Source organism: Lynx rufus, unplaced genomic scaffold (genome assembly GCF_022079265.1).
Source record: "Lynx rufus isolate CCGP_SWC_20201006 ecotype Redwood Valley unplaced genomic scaffold, mLynRuf1.p SCAF_17, whole genome shotgun sequence".
Classification (NCBI taxonomy): Eukaryota; Metazoa; Chordata; class Mammalia; order Carnivora; family Felidae; genus Lynx; species Lynx rufus.
In genome coordinates this window covers 49957374-49979905 of record NW_025814831.1, presented here as the reverse complement: position 1 = coordinate 49979905, position 22532 = coordinate 49957374, and the positions used below count along the sequence as shown (strand labels likewise).

Sequence of the window (22532 nt, the reverse complement as noted above, 5' to 3'; positions counted from 1 at the left end):
CTCTGCATTTGTAGAATGTGTTTAGTGCAGTATTTTTGATGCTTTTACTCTAAGGACCAATGGTAAACACATGGACACTGTTTAAAAGTTCAGGATGTGTACAAAACAGCCATGTTTGCAAAATTATTTATTTACATCTTAAGCTCACATTAAAACCTTCCTAAGATAGAATGGCTAAGATGAAATATACAAAGTTGATATCAACACATACACAATTTCAAAAAGTTATCCTGTGGATGGCTTTTGATGAACTCATATTTTTTTTTTCCTCCACAAAACCAGTGTTCCCTTAAATCATGGTGTGAAAGTGTCTTCTCATAATGTTAAATCATTCAAAACTGAGAAATAAAGAGCTAACTTTTATTATTAAACAGCTATCCATATGCCATGCAGTGTTTTCTGTTTTAGTCTATGAGATGTTCAAATAGGCCCTAACATGATATAATAAGTTTTAAATATGGAATACTTTGGTTATTAGGCTTTGACTTGGCTTTTGGCTGAAATTGTCTCTCATTCCACTGAGTCATTATCGGTAATCCATTCAAAACAAGACTTGCTCAATACTCTTACAAAGCACCTAGTTGTGCCTGGATTGGGAATACCTTTTAAGATGCTGACAACACATTTTTTTTTCTTCACTCAAGAAAAAAACCCACAAAAAATCATTCCTACATGTCAAAGTTGACCATAAAGTAGACTTTTTATTCATTCTTCCAGAAAAAAAAAAGTTCATCATAACAATACCTGACCTGGGTATTTGTACATTATTGAAACACTAGACCTGTAAGACCTCCTTTGATACCCTAAAAACTCATGATTTTGTGATCTATTTATGTAAAATATGCTTGAGATTAAATACATAAGCAATGCATTTGAAGCTCCTGGGAAGGATTCACATTTAAAATAGTTTTTAAAATCTGGGTTTGAAAAGAGTTCTAGAAAAATAAAATACTGTGATCAGTTCTACCCCTCCCTCTCTACTTTTCTCCCCTCACAACTTGAGCTTAAGAGTTCAGGCTCTAAAAAGCATAAGAAAGCAAAAATAGAACAATGTAGGCTTTGTTACACACATTTTCGTCTCAGTTAACATATCACAAAGGCAAACCTGATTTTCTTTCCTTGAAATGAAGATCCCATCTTCTGAAACTAACATAAATAACTGTTCAGAAATACAAAGAAAGTTTAACCAGTGCTTTTAATAAACAAGTGGCTAAATGCCTATAAAATAACGTGCTATTATAAATTGCCAGCTAAATTCCCACTCTAGTCTACAAAAATAAACTGCACAAATGTGTAAATTTAAGGTAACTATTTCTCATGTTGGTCTTGCAATTTTATAAGTGCAGTAAAGCAAGAAATGAATAAGCACCTAGATATTGACTGAGTCAACTTTCATTTGAGCAGCATTTTGATTTTTGGATAAAGGGGATTCTGAATGTTTTCTAAAACTTTCCAGAAAGTCCTATTTACATGCATTGTACAGCATTTTATATACATGTAAATACACATTAATGAGAAATTAACCTATGCTTTTCATAATGTAAAAAATACAACACATGTGATCATATGCTAAAGCCAGTAATTTGAGTAATTTGCTTGTTCAGTTTTGATAGCAATAACCTTGAGTAACTTGAATCATATTACATAAATATATCACAGATGCATAGTTTATTTATGACCTTAGTAGCCTAGGTCTATCCACAGTTTTAAGTGAAAAAGATTCTCTGTTAAAGCCTATGCCATACAAATAGTTGGGCTTACTAGTAATGTTTGTACTGGGGAAGAAAGATTAAGGAAGGCGTGATAGCAGACATCAAATGTTTTGAAGGATAACTAAAGGGAAGAATTAAAATTAGTTATTTTTCCAGGGGGGTATTCATGACTTTCTGATAAGAGCTGTCCAGACATGAAAAGGTCTGTTTCATGAATGTGAATTCCAGTCCCACAAATGGCCATGCCTTGTCAGAGCTCTGGTAGTGAGGACTCCGGTGCTGGCAGTAGGTTGTCAGGTGGGACTAATAGATGGTTAGGCCACAAACCTATCTAAAGTTGCTTAATGCAAATTTTGTTAAAAAATTTTTTTGTTTATTAGAGCGCAAATGCTTGCGCGCACAAGTCGGGGAAGGGCAGAGAGAGGGGAAGAATCCCAAGCAGGCCCATGCTGTCAGGGCAGAGCCCCACGAGGGGCTCCATCCCATGAACCGTGAGATCATGACCTGAGTAGAGATCAAGAGTTGGATGCTTAACCCACTGAGCCACCCAGGTGCCCAAAGATTTTTTTTGTTAACTCTATATGACCTCTTAGGAGGTTTGCTTCATCTTTTGTTGCTGCCCATAAAGCAGTATGTGATTTTGCTGTTATTTGTCTTGTAAATTGATGGGCTTGGCCTTCCAGGAATGTATCAGAGTGAATTTTTCTCATCTAATTGCTGTCCTACAAAAACAAACAGCTAGTTAAGATGAGCTTTGTTAGTGTCTTACACATAGTAAGTCCTCCACCAATGCCTGACTAGTTGAAGTGGGCTAGAAGCAAAGATTTTACTTGGGGAAAATAAAAGTTACCTATTCTAAAATGTTGACTGTTCTAGAAAGTTCTGGTCTTGCGACTGAATGGAAAATCCTATTTGGCACTCCTTTACCTCAGAATGCATGCCAGTGCTTATCAGAGTTAAGAAATTCTTATCAGATTTGAGGTGTTAGGTTAAAATTTCCATACTTCCTATTCCTCTGTTAAACAAATAATAACTTCAAGTTAGGTTTTTAATGCTAAAATCAATGCTTTTTTTTCCAAAAGAGTAAATTCATTAAAATGTAAAACTAAAAATCCTATGGCTCTAAATCTAAGACAGATAAGGTCACATGGCTTATGCATTTCAGATGCTTAAAGAGGCCCTACAGTGTTTCAGGAAGACCATTTAAAATATTGTTCCCTGAGTTCTTGAAGCAACCCTAAAAGTAAGTTGATGAACTCCAAGACTTTAGAGAGAGAGAAAACCACATGGTTTGCTTAACTCTCTTCTAAGAGTAACTGTTGAAAGTGGTTTGTGTTCAGTGCTTTCCTTATAGCTCAAATACTATAAGAATGTGGCTTTATCCATTTCTTAGAAGATAAGCTCCCCAAATGAAACTTGTCAGAAGGAAAAAAAATGCTTAAAGAAAGTTGGGTTTTTTAAAGCAAATACAGTTTTAACCCTAGTTAACAGTGCAGTTGAGTAAATCAGTTTTTAGTATCCATAATCCAACAGGAGTGGTAATACTGCTATAGGTGTTAGAAGGTCAAGTACATGGGCTCTGGCTCTTCTGTCCTCCGTGGTTATTGAGCTCAGGGTCTCTCACTAAAGAGCCAAAATTATTGGAAACAGAATGACTTCTCCATATTTAAATGTGTAAGAAGACAGACATTTGGTTTTCAAATAAAGATCAAAACAAACTCACCAGATCTAAAACTTAAAATACCTGGAATTTACACAAACATTTGTACATAATATTGTTTTGTTTTTTAACTTATTCACAACTGGGGGTTTTAAGATTCTTGCATTGTGTTCATATACCCACCTTTTTGGTGGCTATCAGGGTATGTCTTTAAAATTCAAAACTGGGGAATAATTTAAACAGTGAAATATGTGACTATTTGCAGCTTCCATTAGAGTCTCTTTAGAAAAACTAATTACAGTGAATGGAGAGTACAGTTCTGTTGCTGGCAGTTTTAGGTTGAGCTGAACTTTAAACCAGTAAAGGTTTAAAAAAAAAAAAAGGTTGAGAGAACCTACTGAAATGTTCCATCCATTTCAGTAAAGTGCACAAATGAGTGTATCCTTTGGCTTGGCTATGACCTCAAGGGAGGTGTAGAAGTCAGTGGTGCTGGTGCCAGATTCCTGACTATATTACTGAGGCTGGCAATCTTCTCTTCTAGGAGGTAATTTTTCTTTTCTGCTGTTTTTTGTCGCTGTTCAGTCATTTCCAGAGCTCTCAACAACTGGGCATTTTCAACATACAAATCCTTCACCATCGCATCTGCTTTAGTATTCTTGCACAGCTAGAAACAGAAACCAGAAACATTTTGACTCCATTTCTGTAACTGTCTTAAGTTTAAGGTCTGACATTAGGACAGTTGTTCATAAAGGCAAATGACTTATATTATATTCTTTTATTTAACAATACAGGTTTAACATCAGACGTGGCATCAGGGATACAGGCAGAGCACATCCACTTTTTCCAAGCTGTTTCTTTGCATAAAGTTTGTAGAAGCCACTAATAAAAGAACAGATTGATATTTGAAAGCTCAAAAAATAAAAGCTTTTTTTTCCCACCTAAGTAAATTAGGTGTTACTGCTTTTTCTTTCTCTAAAAATAGCAAAATACTTTCATAACTTCTGAGGTTTAGGGTGTGAACTTTAACTCTGTTCTTAACAGATGCTTGAGTTTCCTTCCCATTCATAGCTATAACCTACTGATTATTTTAAAATTTGGTTCATGTATTATAATACAGAGGTAAGATCTGGGCAGCTCCTTTTCCTTAACTGTTCCTCTTTTACATAGAACTTGTCAGAAGACAGACTTTAATTTTTATGGTTAAAATATATAGTCACGGGATGGGAAAACTTGTCAGTGGCCTTGCGATAATTTTATTTTGGTTCCTATTATATGTATTCCAACCCTCCCTTCCCTCATTACACCTCATTTTACAGGCAGTTTTAACCAGGGCATCTAAAAGTATAGAGGTTTCGGGGGAAAAAAGAACAACGGAGAGTGGCTAATTTATTAGCATTGCAAAGGGCAATGATAAAGACGATAACACCTGAAGCCTGGAATCTAGATGACGGGCAAGTGTAATATACTAACCTACTCTATTGAGTTGTTCTAAGGAAACATTCATCCCTTCTTCTCTCCCTTCCTTCCTGCTGTTTACAAAACACTCCTGGCTCTTCATCCTAAGACCCTCTACTGCCCACTCCTCCCTATTTCTCCCGTTTCTTCTCCTGCTCATCTCAGGACACTATGATATGTTAATGCCAAAATAGTTGTAGATGTCCACACACCATATGTTGTAACTGCATGATGTTCCAGTAGCCTAGAATGCCCTTCTCACACTTCTTCACCTGTTCAAATCTTACTCAGCTGTCAATACTTGAAGAGGCCTTCAGGAAACTTTCTTTAAACCATGGAGTTAGATCAAGTATTCTTCCCTGTGTTCCCCTCTGCTGAAAATAGAGTGGATCGGATTTTCTTTAAAATTACCACCTTGCCAAATGCTTAATACCTTGTATGTGAACTACGCTCCCCATTGGCAGGATTTTGTTCACTGTCATATCTCTAGCACTTAGAAAAGGACTTGGCATGTAGTAACTATGTCTTGAATAGGTGAATGATCACAGGGTTGAATAAATGCTTATTGTGTAAGACTTTCTTTTCTTTCCATTTTGTGATTAAGATATTGGGCAAAGAAAAGTTCCTGTCTAATTCTCCATTAAGACCTTCTCTTGGTATTATTATTCTTAAGTTTTATGTGTCTAGAAAACCAGGTGGGACAATTTCTGCCCCCACCTCCCCAGGTCTTAATCTCAGTTTCCAAAGTAGCTATAAATCTTTACTATAGAGTGGTCCTTTTTTGCATGTCTCTTCAGTGGTTACACAAATACTTTCTAAACCCAGGCCACACCTGCCGCCAGCAGGTCAGGGTCCCTATTCTAATTCAGAGCACAGCCTTTTGGGGTCTGGATATAGCCAGAAGACTTTTAGAAGTCATCATAGCCGTCGCAAACAGCAAAGCTAAAATTCCATTTATTATCTCCCCATTTTTTACCAACATAAATTTTCTAGTTATTTAAATAGAATGTTTACTGTCTTGGGCAAATAAAAAAAATCTACAAAAATTAAATTTGAGCCACGGAATTTCATTAGGAATGCATTAGGTCCAGATGAGTCTCTTAGCAAATGTACATTTTTTAAATTGTGGACAAACAGGCCTTAGGAGAGCTCTGGAAAAATAATGTAGAATACAGAATTCATATTTTTGGAGTGATATGGGGGACAGTGAATCCTAAGTCCTGCTATACGTTTGTAGTAGAATTTGCCTTTATTTGACAACAAAAATTAACACGTTAATGGCAATAAAGGAATGTAAAACTGGAGTTAAAAGTGGAATGTGGGGTGGGTGGGTGGAGAGGACCCGGGAGGCTCACTTGTTCTTTGAGCTGATTCACTTTATCCTGAAGAAGCCTTTTCACCAGTTTCAATTTCTGTTCAACTTCCATCATCCGTTCTTCCATGACAGTTACCAGTTGTTCCTGGTTTCCCTGAAGGGAAGAAAAAAATGTGTTGTCATTTGAAAAATATGCCATACCAAAAAGAAAGCCCTAGTAATTTATTTTTCCTACAAGATGCCTAGAGAAAGGACAGTAAATATGTGCCTTTGTAACGGGAGGGGTGGATTTCTGATGAAATGGGGGCTCTGAACACTGCATGGGTTGCACATTAGAAAAGTAATCCTATCAGAGAATCAAAGATTAAAAAAAAAAAATCTTACCTGTGTTACTATCTTCCCCTGAGATAAAGCAAAATTCTTAAAACCCGTATTTTAGTACCTGTGTGCACTTCTTCTAGTAAAATAGTTTTCAATGGTAAATTAAAAATAAGGTTATCAACCTTCCATCTGTGACTTGGGCCTTGGCAATACTGTGGGTCTCTCAAGACCAAAACAAAACTGAGTTTATTCAGGATCACTTAGCATTTCCAGTCAGCTTGCAATTTGCGTGTCCATTTTTCCTGTGTAAAATGGCTGATTACTGTGAGGGTGTTACTGTTCCTTTCTTTATAATAACCGGCTTCTTCCTGCCAGTTATTGTTGTCATCTGTTTCCCAATTTGACTTGCCATTGTGAAGCAAACATCTGGAATGGAGGCTGGGTTTATCATAAAAAAACTTAAGAATCTCCCGACAAACAACTCACAGATAAAACGAGAGGGCAGAAACAGAGCCAGGGCTTCTCCTCTTCTCTTCACACAACAGTGATAGGTTAAGGAGTTATGTGGGTTTTGAAGAGAGTGTGAGTGCAGCCAGCTGCCCTCGCCACAGGTCACGAAAATGTCCATGAAAGGAATTTCAGGTTTTTAAAGGTTCTTCAAGCATTAAGCAAAACTCAGGTGTTAATGGCTGATGGTATAACCCCTTTTAAAAGCATGGAGAATGACCAAACGTGGACTGGAAGCCAATGTTTGGATAAAGCAACAGCATTTATTGAGATATAAACAACTAAACCATGTGATTAGTTTGAAGACAACTGTAGTAGGTCAAAGTCTAATGCAGGAAGTAAATTTCAAGAAAGAAGCTTTGAGAACATTTAGCTTAAAAAAAAAACAACCTGTATTTTAAAAGATAGAATGGCTTTTTAAAGGTCAAACGTAAATGGAAGATGCCTGATTTCTACTTGCTTTAAAAAACAAAACAAAACAAAACATATAACTCGAAGAACATGGAGCATGGCCAGAGTGAGGAAAGAGGAAAAACAAAGGCAGTCATATATTTAAAATTTATTTTATTGTTTCATCAAAATTTTTCTTTTTCCTGTCAAAAAAGCATGATACATCTTATACAAAACAGTATAAATAACCCAAATTTTCTTCCAATTCCATATATAAAAGTAGTACCTCTTATTAAAAATAGTTACAGCATATGGAATGAGAAAATATATAGAATACATCCTTTCAAGAATCTCAAGTCCACATTCTTTAAATGGTATAAATAAAATGATTTGTAACAAGCTGAAATTTGTGAATTTGATTCACAAACTGTCATTTCTACGTTAATAAATAAGAGACCTAATACTGCAAAGGCTTAATAATAATAATATAATTTAAAAGAGCACTTGATTCCAAAATGTTTTCCAGCTTATGTCTCTGTGTGTGTGTGTGGGGGGGGGGAGCGTGTGCATCTGAGTAGCTGCCATGGTAAGAAATGTCATCAATAGCAGCCCAGTTTTCACAGGTGCCCAATCCTTCTGTAGGAATCTGCATGCACTGCTCGCTGCTCCGGTAGCAAGGCCTAGAGAAAGAAGGCAAGTGGTATACTTCACCCCATGTCAGGATCATGTTTGGGGAGGAGTCTAAATTCACACATCTATAATGCAAACGATCTTTAAAAGCACACACATGAACACTACAATGCAAGCAAAGCAACACAGAGGCAGAAGAAATCACATCACTCCACACACAGAGGCGACGTGCAGATTCTAATAATGTTCTGTAATCTTAAAATTAGTGTCAGCTCAGGGGCCAGAAACAGGAGAGCCTGCAGTGGTATTCTAGAGACAACAATAAGCAGTCCACTCTGCCATCTGGCTGGAGAAAAAAGTTTTTTTGTTTTTTTGTTTTTTTTAGTACAAAAACCTCAACAGTCTTTGCAGTGCCTAGGTGGCTCAGTTGGTTGGGCGTCCGACTTTGGCTCAGATCATGATCTTGCAATCTGTGAGTTCAAGCCCCACGTCAGGCTCTGTGCTGACAGCTCAGAGCCTGGAACCTGCTTCAGAGTCTATGTCTCCCTCTGTCTCTGTACCTCCCCTGCTCATACTCTCTCTCTCTCAAAAATAAACATTAGAAAAAAATTAGGCAAAAACTGTGCTAAGGTTTTTTTAATCTTATCCTGAAGTAATTGGAGTAAAAGGATATTTTTTTATTTTTAAACATTGGCAGGTGGGTCGGAAGAACATGTTTTGAAAACAGGGTGAATGAGAAAGCAATGGATACAATGTCTGTTAAAAACTGAGGTCAAGGTTTTATAACTCAATTCTGTAATGAATTACTGAAGTATCTTCGACAGCCCATCTACACAATTTTAATATTTGGAAACTGAAGGGGAATAGAGGAAGCTTCCAAAAACGTGGATTTTTAAAGCACAAAAGACAAAACTAATTGTAACCTTTTGTTTGAAAGGGCAGATGACAGAGGATATAATGACAAACCATAGATATATACTACGAGAAGAGGAAGACAGAACTGCTCCACTGTGTAATTGTAGTGCTAATTTGACTTTGCAAAGCCACTTTGAGACAATTAGGGAAAAGGAGTTGGGGAAATTCCTTATTAAATGTCCACTTAGAGACAGAGGATGAGCATCCAAACCAGAAAGGATTCATTTAAAATTATACAAATGAAGGAGTAATTTTAATTTTATTGGTTCTGAATAAACAAAATCGACAAGCAAAGCTGGACTATGAATGAAGCACTTAAGAGAACTATTTGAAAACCCAGCTTGTATCAGATTGTGTCTGTAAGAAGCTAGGATGATTCTAACTCAAAGGGAAGGGGAAAAAGATGTTGATTTTCTGCAAGAGTTTTTGAAACTAGATCATTTTAAAAAACATAGTTGACATTTTTCCTTTATGTCACTGACTCCACAAAGTCCCCACTTGTGAATTCTATGGAATTCAGCAGGTTGTACCCCTCAGGTACAGGAAAACCTAGGGGGCTGTGTTAGTACTGCGTATCCTAGAGGTGCACTTGAATTCTGTAATATTTCTGGCATCGGACAAATGTCAAGTCAAAAACTGTTAGGTCAGCTGTACACTGTGCTTAAGTGATCCTGATCCTTCGTCACGGATTACGAATGTGCAAAGGAGACCCAGAACACTTCATCACCCAGCTTAGAAGCTGAGAGCTCAAAAGCATCACTGCAAAAAACCAAACCCAAACAACACTGCAGTTCCGTGGGTCTGTAAACACAGGTAAGGTGGGACTCTTCAACAGACACGTAAGTTCTTAATCTCCACCTCTGAACGGGTAGAACTTCCCAATAAACAGGTCAAATTAGGTGATCTGAGTTTACTGTGAGGGAAAACAGAGCCTCGTACCTGCGGCGTGTTGGTTTCGGAGGTCCTGTTTTCAAGTTCCTCCTGCAGGCACTGGTTTATCCTTTCTGCCTGCAGCAGCTGCTGTTGAAGCTGCAGAAACTGCTCCCTGGGCACCGTCGGACAGGCTTGCTGCTGGCGCAGCTGGAGATCCCACGTGGGAGGGGATGGGCTAAGCATCACAGTGGACCTCAGGTGCTGCATCTGGAGGACAGAGGCAGAGCCCTGGTCAGCCGCAGTGCCTTCAAGCACAGAGCTGCCCTTGCAAATGTCAAGCAGAGGGAACGAAGCTGATGAATTCATTAATGGCCTCTCAGACCCACTGATCACTTGAACACAGGACAGTACGTGACTTGAGTAAGAAGTGAATAATGGGAAGGGTCATTTTCCTTAGGAGACAATATAGTTAAGAAGTAGGATTTCTTAAAAGTTTTAGACTTAAAAGATGTACTTCCTCACTCATGATGGAGCTACATGATATAAGTCATGTGTCTGAATTCTACTTCATTGTTTCTGGCACCAGAACTTTTAATCATGCCTGTTTAAGAAAACAGCGGGGCACCTGGGTGGCTCAGTCGGTTAAGCATCCGACTTCGGCTCAGGTCATGATCTCACAGTCCATGAGTTTGAGCCCCACGTCAGGCTCTGTGCTGACAGCTCAGAGCCTGGAGCCTGCTTTGGATTCTGTGTCTCCCTCTCTGCGCTGCTCATGTTCTCTCTCTGTCTCAAAAATAAAAGCATTAAAAAATAAAAATAAAGACACAAGTTGGGGTAAGCAAAGGGGAGAAAGTGGTTCAGCTTTAGGGTTTTGCCACTTTACTTACCATTCATAAAGACTCTTAAAAGCAAATGTTCAATGACTATTTTCCAGGTTAGCAACTGAGTCAAAGAATCTCCTATCCAAAATTATTTTAACCTATTTTATTTTGTCAATGTTCAACTCTTAAATGGCTCTGTAAGATAAGCAATTCGGGGACAGAGGGTGATATAGAAATACTTGTTCAAGACCGTAAGACAATGATGTGTGTATCACATGCCAAAGTTGGGGAGAGGAAAAGGAAGGAGAATGCACACTGCATGTGGCCAGTGAAGCATGGCACTCCACATCTGTCGATACATTCAGCGGACTGAGGACTCAACAGAAGGCATGCAATGAAGACGACCAAGTACCAAACTCAAGAAGAAGCACCTCAAGGCTTCTGAGAGGGGAAATAGGCCCTCTAAGACACGACTATAACTAAACATTTACCATGAAACTTCAGAGCCACTATCCATTTCCTTCAAGCTAAAGTTCTGAGGTGGGAGATTACCCGTTTTGAAATATTTCTAGTTACAGATTTAGAAAACCCACCATTTTATTTTCAGGAATAAAGAATAGGGAGAGTTACGATCCCATGATTTTCTATCAGCAGGATGAGTTTCTTCACATATATCTTTACATACTGAGGAAAATCCTGGCCTAAATGTAAACAGACATATGCCACAGTTAAAGCAAACTGAAAATGAATACTGGCTCTTACCTAAATATGTATTAACTGTTACAGTCAGTAGAAATGATTACATGAACAGGGAGTCTAATGAGAGATCTCCATGCTATGAAATTGATTGAAAGAGAATGTTCTACCTTCACACACTATCTCAGGCAGAGAACTGCACCCTTCTCTGCTAGTTCCAACCACAGAGTTCTAGGTACAGGTTAGCCACAGACAAAACAAAAACAAAAGAAAATTATAGGAGTCATAAAGAGAGGAAGAAAAGTATGAGTTACAAAAAGAGAACAGTTAAAACTGGGTATATTATATACCTGAATAGGTGTGCTCAAGTCAGAAAGAACTTACGAAAACACCAACATTTACATTTCTCCGTGTATAAACTTTAAAATATCTTATGACTCTGATCCTGCAACTGCAATGTGAGTTTGGGAACTTACCACCTTTTCCTCCACCTACCCCACTACAATTATTTAGAAGATTCCAGGTCCAGCATGGGTGGATCTGATGTTAAATACTTGGTTTTACAGTTTATATTCTGCAACTCCAAATGGCAATTTTCTTGTTTGAGTGTTTGAAAACTGTTGGCTACCGGAGGTACCCAGTGGACTTGAGAAGTGCTGATATGGACTGGAACCCCTTTTTTGAATGTTCAAAATGAACTGTTTATAGAACACCGCCTCATGCAGTTCAAAGAGCCCCAGAGTGTGACCCAGATTCTTCTATTTCCTAGTCTAGTGATGTGGGAGCATGCCCTGGAGCATGGATATGTATTGTATTACATCAGCGACTTTTAAACTGGCATAGAAAGATGAGGAGAGATGCCTTCCCTCAAGGGAGTGCCTACATCAGATTAGAAAGCTTTCCTGAAATTCCTTGATCTTAAAAATTCTGAAAAATAATGAAGGGAAATTGCTTATGATGGCTAATCATGTCAAGGGGGGTTAGGAAGAGATGGGGGTTTCTGAGGACAGCTCGAGCAGGTGGGAGAAGAATTGGCCTGTTAGCAGAACATTCGGAGAGGATCTGCCACTGCCTAAGTATATACCCTGTTACTTATCAATTTGGTACTAGAGAGGTGGGGCTTAGCTTCAGCTATCTTACTCCTCACAATATATAATTATTTCATCAGAAAGCATGTCTGTATCTAAACATAGCCTGTAGCTTGGGCTTTTGAACACACTTATTATATGCTATTTATAGTTTAATCTCCCTATTAGTGGAGAAATCAGAGAACATAAGATTGGCAGAAACCTCAGTGGTCATTTAAATGTCAGTGTGACGTATTTGCCCATATTTCGCCAGATTTCGTAAAAATCATCCATTTAAAATTACCTTGGCATGTCCAATTTCTTAAAAGAAAATATTTAAATCTCTCTCATCCTATAATTCTGTTTTTAAAGATATTTGTACTCATAGTAGTTTTTAAGAGCACAAAGACATTTTTTACCCATGCCTCTCTACCTGAGGTAAATTTTGTAGTACACTACGTGATATTTTCATCTACCCAAAGCAAAATATCTCTGTGAAGTTTTTACTTACTATAGCAGGATTTGTACGGATGTTGTTTTACATCCTGTAATTGTACTTAGTAATCAGAAAGCAATCTGGTAAACTGGATACTCAATGTCCGAGCTGACAAGTTTTACAACTCCATTTTTATATTTAACAGATGTACCTCTCCCGAGGCAGTGCTGAATTACAAATTTGTAATAAACCATGACAGCACCTGAACATTAAACTTCTACATGCTGATATTCCCAAATTCCTAACCCAAGAGGCTGTTAGCAATCCATCTATAAAACACTACGTATGATACGGGAGATATCGGGAAACCGTTACAATCACAGCAGTGGTGGGGAGCTCTGGGCCAGTACCAGAGACCCCGCCCCCTGAATTTGTTGAGGTATGGGTCCTTGCATTTTAGGATTACCCACATTATTCCTTCCTCTGTGAAGCAGTGTAAATTCCGGTGACTGTAATGAGCAAAAATGTCTATCAAACTTGGTAAGACAGACCAAAGAATTCAGCTTGGCAGCATACTTTTCCAGTTTTTCTCGTAATAGGAATTCATGCTATGCTACTCTCTCTCAACAAACGGCACATTTGTGGATTAAAATATTCTTCAGAGCTGAGGCCCTTTGCTTAAAAACTCACCTCCATTAGCTGCTCATCCAGTTTTACTTGTTTCTTTTTCAGGCCTTCATTTTCCAAATGAATTGTTTCTAACTCTCTTTCAAGGGAATTCATCTGACTGACCTGCTAAAAAAAAAAAAAAAAAAAAAAACCAAAAATTTCCTTTACAAACAAACACTTGAGTTGCTCTTCTTTGACAAATTCATGCTAGTCAGAAATCTCACCCCTTGGAAGAAAGCAAAGATCATTCAGCAAAGGAAAACAGCACTATGATTCAGTGCATCAGTTATATTTAGTCTAGTTTTTGATCATCACTGCTTACATAGAACAGATTCCGTAAGGCACCTGGCTTGCAAACTTTAGTGTCACTCACTGTAAGAAACACACCCAGGACATAAACTCACACCCAGAAGTACGTATATACGCATCATCAGTTATAAGTACATATCACTGAAAGAAAATTTCATGAAATATTTATCCTTACCATGAACCATGTACTCTGATATTTTCCAGCACATTTTATTAATAAAAGTAGAAGTTTTCACTACATCACTTTCATGATCCTCTACGATGGATCGGTGGGGAAAACACTGTCTTAAGGCAAAGTTTAAGTCAGGTTTAAAACAGAGTACATAAAACCTGCTTTATATAACTCCTTTCTCAATTTTAAAGACTAAATTTGAAGATTTTATGAGTATCCATTTTTGGAATTCTCTATTGCAGAAAGAATCTAATGAGCTACCTGACCCAGGAATTCGGAATATTGCTAAGTAGAAATACAGGACACTTCTATAGAAGGCTGATTTTGGTTTCTATCAAAAAGAGCTGAGGAGAGTAGCAAGAATTTTTAAACAGAAAAGTAATCTTTTCAAGTTAAAACCTATCATTAGACTTTTCTCTCAGTGAGCAGCTGGATGAAACCCTTTATCTTTCTGAAAAATGTACTTGAATGTACCTAAAATTAAATGGCATTTTGGCTTTAGAGCACAAACCAGTCTTCTTACCGCCTATGGTCATAACTTTCACAAACTTAAAATTTTCATAAAATTTTTGTGACAGAAACAAATGATTGTTCATCATTCTTCCCAGATTTTTACACAAACCATAATTTTCAGAAGAGGAAGGTAACAGTGACCACTCTGAGTTTTGGTTGAGAAGAAGGAAGAAAGAAAAACAAGGGACAAGGACTCCCAGGGTAGAACTGGTCTTAGATCTCTTACTTCAGGGAACCAAGTACAGAAAGCAAAAGTTGCGCTAGAGACTTAACCACATGGTAGCCCCCCTCCAACATGGTCCCTACTGATGTCCACCCGTGGTGTTCACACCCTTGGTCTGTGTGACCAACTGAAGACAGCAGAAATGATGGTGTGTCCCTTCCAAGGATTAGCTTATAAAAGGCACTACAGCTTTTTATAGTGATCTTTTGGAATTTTTTTCTCTCTCTCTCTCCTCTCATTCACTGCCATGTCCTGAGAAAAGGCCCTGGTGGTGAGGACCTGAGGCCTCTGGTAATCAGCCAGCAAGAAACAGAGCCTCTTCCTGTAATATTACTGAACTTGGACGTGGATCTTCTAGTACCAGTGAAGCTTTCAGATAAATGTAGTCCCAGCTGATAACTGGACCACAACCTCATGAGAGACCCTGAGCCAGAACCACTCAGCTAAGCTGCTTCTGAATTTCCGGCCCACAGAAAAGGAGACAACAAATGTTTGTTCTTTTAATTTGTTGCACAGCAATAGATAACTAACACAGACCATATGAAGACGTTCCTGATATTCAGGATATATATATTTTAAAGTATATCTATTTTGCTAACTTAAAAGGGCTGTGGGGCACTCAGTTGGTTGAGCGTCTGACTATGGCTCAGGTTATGATCTCGCGGTTCATGGGTTCTGTGCTGACACACATTGGGCTCTGTGCTGACAGCTCAGAGCCTGGAGCCTGCTTCAGATTCTATGTCTCCCTCTCTGCCCCTTCGCCATGTGTGCTCGGTCTCTGTCTCTCAAAGGTAAATAAATACTAGAAAAAAATTAAAAGGGCTGTAATACTGCTAAAGATGATTAACCATCTTCATTATGAATGCTTAAAGTTAACTGCTCCTTTGCAACCACCACTCAATCATAAAGAACTATAATACTATTTGACCAGATTACAAAAACATACATATAAGGAAGAACCAAAATATACCATTGTGATCACTTCCTTGGAAGAATGCAGGGAAAGAAACATACACTTAGGGACACATCACAGTAAGGACGTTGACACATATAAACTCTCAAAACTCACCTTCCTATTAGTAGGTGATCGTTCCTTTTGAAACTGTTCACACTCTCTCTTTAAGCTCAACTTCTCTTGCTCTGTAGGCCTCACCGTACCTGATGAGTTTAGATGTTTTTGGTGCTTAGGGGGAAGAAGGTTTGATTCCAGTTGACGGACCTAATAACAACATATGTAAGAGGAAGAAATGTTAAGATAGTCATCCAGTGAGGAAGAAAAACAAAAAAAGAACATAAGGGAAGTTTTTATTCAGTACTTGGGTTCTGTTGTATTAAAAACACTTTTTTTTCCCAGTCAAGTCTGCCAATTTTTTTTTAATTTTGTTAATGTTTCTTTATATTTGAGAGAGTGAGGGGCGGGGGGCAGAGAGAGGGAGACACAGAATCTCAAGCAGGGTCCAGGCTCCGAGCTGTCAGCACAGAGCCCGACACGGGGCTCGAACTCACAAACTGCGAGATCATGACCTGAGCCAAAGTTGGACATTTAACCGACTGAGCCACTCAGGCGCCCCAAGTCTGCCAATTCTTGAAGTCTGCTTTTTTTGGATTGCAAAAGATCCTTCTAGGTAAATCTGTTTTTAGTCTGGTTGGGTCTAAAAACCCAACACTGTAAAGACCAGAGAATAGAGGACGTCTGGGTCTACCAAATCACTGGGCGTCCACAGGGTGACGTGGCTGTCAGGAAAACAGACATAGTCCTAGACACTTGCTCTCTGACATGAGCATGGCTTTTAGGAGTCAGTGAGGTGACAGTCCCATCAATTTTATATTGGACTGTCCACACCTGAAACCATGTATCCACACCAACAAGTTCCATGAGGACAGCGACCAGGTCTGTCTTGTTCAACGCTATAACTTTAGCAATAGCAGAGTTTCTGGCACAGAGTAGGTGTTCTAAATCGCTATCTGTGGCTCTTCAGAGAGTTCTTCCTTAAGAGAAATGTTTAGGGGCGCCTGGGTGGCTCAGTCGGTTAAGCGTCCGACTTCGGCTCAGGTCATGATCTCGCGGTCCGTGGGTTCGAGCCCCGCGCTGGGCTCTGTGCTGACAGCTCAGAGCCTGGAGCCTGTTTCAGATCCTGCATCTCCCTCTTTTTCTGACCCTCCCCTGTTCATGCTCTCTCTCTCTCTGTCTCAAAAATACATAAATGTTAAAAAAAATAAATTAAAAAAAAAAAAAGAGAAATGTTAAAGCATAGGTTAAGCATAGTTGGTCAACTACTTAGCAAAAGTGAAGACTATATATAAACATCAGTTTAGTGGTTGGAAAAGATCATCTTCAGAGACCATTCTAACCTTAAAAGGCTGAATCTTTAAAAAGGGGTACTTTTTCTCTTACAAGGAGTTAGCCCAAAAAGATGGAGTCCAATTTTGCCACTTTGTACTATCAGTCTTGACAGCTAGTCTATTTAAATGAAGAATACACAGTTACCATAATTCTCATGAGTCTGTATTGAAAGTCAGGATTAAAATCATTGATTTTAGTATATAACTGATTACGCAAAATGAAACAAAACATTTTATAAACATATCAGGATAAAATTATTTGCAAGTAAATGATAAATTACGCATTCTTAAAGTCTGCCATAGCAGAATACTCAAATCCATACCCTAGACCCATTTCAGTCCTATCAAACATTCATTTTTATACCACACTATTTTCAAACGTATGTCACCATGTGCCGCTTTTCGTTACCTTGTCCCGTGAGTGCGTGAGTTCCGCTTTGGTGTTCCGCACCACAGTTTGGAGTCTCTCATTCTCTTGCCAAAGCAGCTGTTGTTCCTCCTTCATCAGATGATCCATCTGGTCCCAAGAAGGCCTTTGCTGCTGGTTATGGAAGGTGGCTATTTCTGGGGCCCAGTTCTTAAGAGCAAATTGAAGAGTTAAGCCTTAAAAACAAGCTGATTTCTGTTTTGAGTATATTTACTCAATGACAATAATTCTTAGGAAGTACCTTTCATTCTTCATATCTTCTAATGGGGGTGAGTGTATGTTGTGTGTGTGTGTGTGTGTGTGTATGTGTCTATATACACACATACATACCGTATTTGGGGGGTGTGACTTAAAAAAAGGTTTGGAAACTTCTTTGTTTAAAGTGATCTTCGGCAAAATAGTCCCTTCAAGTCTAACAGCAAAGATGACTGTAGGGCAAGTCGATTCTATATAGAACCCAAGTGCATAGAGATTGGTGGCCTTAAAAATTGCTTCATACTTATCAAGTTAATGCTTTGAACCCAGATCACTATTCTTTTGGTTAACAGAACACAGAGGGAACTTCAAGATGAACTGCTAACTTGAAAGCTTTCATAAGCTAAACTCTTTCATTTTTCCCATATGCAATCATATCCTTTTTTAGAATCCAAAGCACATACTGTCCATGTAATTGAGCCCTGAACTCAGGAATATGCTTTATGCTACCAAAGTGATTTTTTGGATTCTGGAAAATGCTTTAAAAAGGGTAACAAGTAGGTAAGCCTTTTGTGTTTTAAGCTAAACCATGAAAAAGAAAAAGTTACAATCTCATTTTGAGAAAAATGTCAGCCCAGAAATAATTTTTTAAAATGGAAAGAACTATTTTTCTTTTTAAAAAAAATAAAGAGGAGGTTCCTGGCTGGCTCAGTAGGTAGAGTGTGAGACTCTTCTTAGGGTCATGAGTTGAGCCCCATGTTGGGCGTGGAGCCTGCTTAAAAATATATGTGTGTGGGGCGCCTGGGTGGCTCAGTCGGTTAAGCGTCCGACTTCGGCTCAGGTCACGATCTCGCGGTTCGTGAGTTCGAGCCCCGCATCGGGCTCTGGGCGGATGGCTCAGAGCCTGGAGCCTGCTTTCGATTCTGTGTCTCCCTCTCTCTCTCTGATCCTCCCCCGTTCATGCTCTGTCTCTCTCTGTCTCAAAAATAAATAAACGTTAAAAAAAAAATTTTTAACAACAAAAAAAAAAATATATGTGTGTGTGTGTGTGTGTGTGTAAAATAAAAAGTATCACCAAGATATAACTGGATTAAAATAACTGTCCTACTTTTATGGTAGGACAAAATCTTAATATCTCCACAAGGCTGACATCTATAATACCATTTCTAATTTATATAAGCACACAAAATAGCATTTTGATATATTAAAATGAGATACACTTTATGTAACATCAAGAGTGTTTTTGTTAACGCAAAATAACTCAGCGTGATCTCCTGACCTGCGCAACACAAAACGTAACCTTGTCACTATGCTTCCATTTATATGAAGTTCAGAAAAAGGCATCCCTAACCTATGGTGGCAGAGGGTCAAAAAGTGGTTCCCTTGTGGTTATCGACTGGAGGGGAGACATGAGAGCCTGCTGGGTGCTGGCAATATTCTATATTTTGAGATAGGAGGTGTTTACACAAATATAAATTTATGCACATACATAGGTATGGAAAATATACATGTGAACAACATAGGTTTGAACTGCACGAATCCACTTATGTGGAGATTTTTTTTTTTTGAGACAGTATTGTATTTTCTCTAGCTTTATTATAAGGATATAGTACATAATATATATAATACCTAAAATATGTGTTAATTGTTTATATTATTGGTAAGGCCTCCAGTAAACAGTAGGCCTAACTATTAGTAATTAAGTTTTGGAGGAGTCAGAAGTTTTAGGTGGATGTCTGACCGTACAGGGGGCCGGGGCTCCTAACCCCTGTGTCGTTCAGGGATCAACCATGTATTTATGTAAACACACACATCCATAAAAATATTCAAGTTACAGACTTAAAATATGTGCACTTAACTGTATAAAGTTATACCTCAATAAAAAAGAAATTACCTTGTCACCAGCATTCTGAAGTTGTTTATATAAAGACGTCACTTCTTGTTTCAAAGCCTCCTTTTCCTGCTGAGTCACTCGTAGGTCAGATTTAATCAGGGACATTTGCAGGTTCACATTCTGTAGGGTGTCTTCTAAACTCTGAACCTGCATCATGAGAAAAATCTTACACTGTGATGCAGATCCTCATGGTCTCACCTACAGCATGTCCAGGAATGAATGAGCTAAGATAAGAGAATTCCAAGGTCCCTTATATTTACTATATCCAGCTCTTTTTAGTAGCCTCGTGGAGATCCCAGTTATTATGTATATTTACAGGATGTTATATTTAGAGCAATGATGAGCTATGTCCTGGAGCAAGGTGTCGCTAACACAGTCATCTGGTATATGACCAAGTGATATCTTACAGAACCAGTGAGTACCAGCTGGCATGACAAAAGCTAGCTCAATCCCATGAACCATGAGGCCACAACTTGAGCTAAAATCAAGAGTTGGATGCTTAACCGAATGAGCCACCCAGGTGCCCCAGTATCTATTTAGTTAAAAATAATCTAAATTTGTAAAAGCAATGTTGATAGGTATCATAACAGGGCATGAACGTGCCTTAGAAATCCTTTTTCTAAATCAGAAACAAGCAGTCATTTCTACACAGTATTCTTAAGCTTTTATAAGTAATCTCATAATGATGAGGTAATCTCATAATAATGAACTCTGAGGGAACTGTTCAAGTTTCCTCACACTATAAGCATATGACAAGTATTAATCAAATTGAATCATTATGAACCCTCTTAGGCCAATTCTATCTGGAATATTCTTCCTACTAGGAATTCTGTTGGAATACACAGGAAAATATTAACTGTACAGGTGAAACAACAGTTGGCCACATACCTTTTCCTGTGAAGCCTCTAGTTGCGACTTTAAGGTTTCACTCTGGTGTTCCCAAGATTTCTGTTCTTGCTTCATAGTAGCAATTCTGTGCTCTAAAAGACTTGATTTTGCCAACTGTTTCAGGAAAAGAAAAGAGATAGTAGGCATGTTTGCAAACATATCTAGCCTCAATTTATGCATCTCCACAGAGGCTGAAAAGATAAGCGCCATGTGGGAGCAGGGCAAAGTAAAACACAGACATTTTCCTGACTCCCTTTTCTACCTTTAATTTTGAAGAGTCTGTTTTCTTTGGTGGTTTCCATTTTTCTCTCTCATTGCCTCATTGCAGGTGAGAAGCGGTAGGCCTGGAGGCAATTAGAACTCTCAAGAGTGTACCATAATAGGAAAACATGAATGCCTACTAAGGCAGTTGGGGCGAAAGCAGTGTTGTGGGATTTGCTAGGGAAAATATGATAGAAAAAAAAGCGTGTGTCTATGTAACAGATCTCAGAGTATTATATGCGACAATACTTATTTATATATTAAGTAGCATGGCTATATATTAAAATGAGGCAAACTGTATATTACTATACTTAATAATATCATTATTAAACAAATTTAGCCTCCTGTTAAAATCCTGACCTCAGAAATTCAGAGGGCACGTAAGGCCTGCTGCAATGCTATTCCAGGAGACGGTGGAACGATCAGGCTAAAACGGGACTGCTGAGTGCCACTGGACATAGAGAAATGCTCACTATGGTATACACTGTATGGTGATGGTAAAGTCTTCTGTTTCCTACCTTATCCACACAGCTCTTTAGTTCTTCACTGAGAGCCTCCTTTTCTTCCAGCAGTTTTTCATTGTAGCTGAGAACACTAGCAAGTTTTTGCTGGAAGTCACCAAGATCAGGACATCTGTGCAGCTGTAAGAGATCAACAATCCCATCGTGTCTCATGGCTGTATTTATAAAGAGGAATTTATAAACAGGGCGTTTTCATGGCTGCTGCTATTTCCCTATCTACATAGATATTTCAGAGGACATATAAACTCTAAGGAACTATAATTAAATTTAACAAAATGTTCCCTACTCGATTCTCTCCATTCTCCAACTGACTGCCAAAATGTCTGCTCAGATAGATTCAAGCAGACAGATACTGTTACGTAACGGTCCTAGCTTCCGTTGCACCTTCAGGGGAAAATAAGTGACATACTGCCACTCTGTCATCAATTTAACATGTGTACATACATAGCACCATACATTTTCCTCATGCTTTTTTAACTAGAAAAAAATCTTTTTCAGCAATCTCAGTCAAGAGTATAGAATTGGCATGAACCAAGGACTGTGTATCAACACAAAGACAAGTTTAAAGCTAAAACAATCAGTGTTTTTCACTTTGTTTCATGGGTCCTTCCCTTTGGAAGAGGCCAAAATTGCCTGGCTCAGTAAAATGTTAATGCGGACACATTGGCTTCCTCCTCTCCACTGGAATCAAGGCAAACCAAAGGCTGTTTCCGTTCCATTTCAGTATCAGCCTTACTAGGACTGACATTTTGGGGGGCCTTTCTGTGTACTGGAGGATGGTTAGCAGCATCTCTGGCTTTTAGATGCCCACAGCACCCCTCTCTCCACATACCAGTTGTGAAAAACAAAAATGGCCCTAGATATTGCTAAATGTCCCAGGGTATGGGAGTGATTCCTACCTCCCCCCAATGACTGCTTCAAAGAGACCGATTGTTTCTTACACGTCTTTACCCTTTCCGATAGTCCATGTATTTTTAATTTCCCTCTGTTTCATTTGACTTCCATATTTTCAGTTCTTCATTATCATTAAGATTTTGTGGCCATCTCTCTACTTTATACCTTAAGTTCTTTCACACATTTAGCTTTAGAATAATATGACAAAATAGACTTTAAGGGTTGAATCTTGTCTACAACTGAGAACAAATACAGCACACCTTACAAATCTAAAGTCAGAAGGACATAGGACAATGTATTTTAAAGTACCGAGACACTGGTTTACTAAAGGATCTTTCTCCTTTGCTCTCTACCTTGCTTCCTCATCCCCAGAACCTCACAAAGCCTGGTACCATTTCGGGTGTGCAGGCTGGCATGTGGCTTCT

General features: G+C 38.5%; 1 protein-coding gene across 10 annotated transcripts in view; it reads right to left on the bottom strand.

Moving 5' to 3' along the window:
- Positions 1-2512: 2512 nt before the first annotated feature.
- The window catches only part of NIN (ninein), a 96316-nt gene continuing 76296 nt past the window's right edge, over positions 2513-22532 (bottom strand). For 4 of the 10 annotated variants that reach the window (XM_047079684.1, XM_047079679.1, XM_047079676.1 and 1 more), the window contains 9 exons: positions 21211-21333; positions 20432-20545; positions 19544-19690; positions 17437-17604; positions 15754-15903; positions 13489-13593; positions 9845-10045; positions 6183-6296; positions 2513-4036 (listed from right to left, as the gene is read on the bottom strand). In XM_047079684.1, coding sequence (XP_046935640.1) covers positions 3827-4036; positions 6183-6296; positions 9845-10045; positions 13489-13593; positions 15754-15903; positions 17437-17604; positions 19544-19690; positions 20432-20545; positions 21211-21333 — 1332 coding nt within the window. In that variant the 3' untranslated portion in view covers positions 2513-3826. Of the gene's footprint in view, positions 4037-4132; positions 4252-5873; positions 6297-7517; positions 8041-9844; positions 10046-13488; positions 13594-15753; positions 15904-17436; positions 17605-19543; positions 19691-20431; positions 20546-21210; positions 21334-22532 lie in introns of those variants that run through there. The other 6 variants (XM_047079677.1, XM_047079678.1, XM_047079680.1 and 3 more) reach the window with 6 other exon arrangements.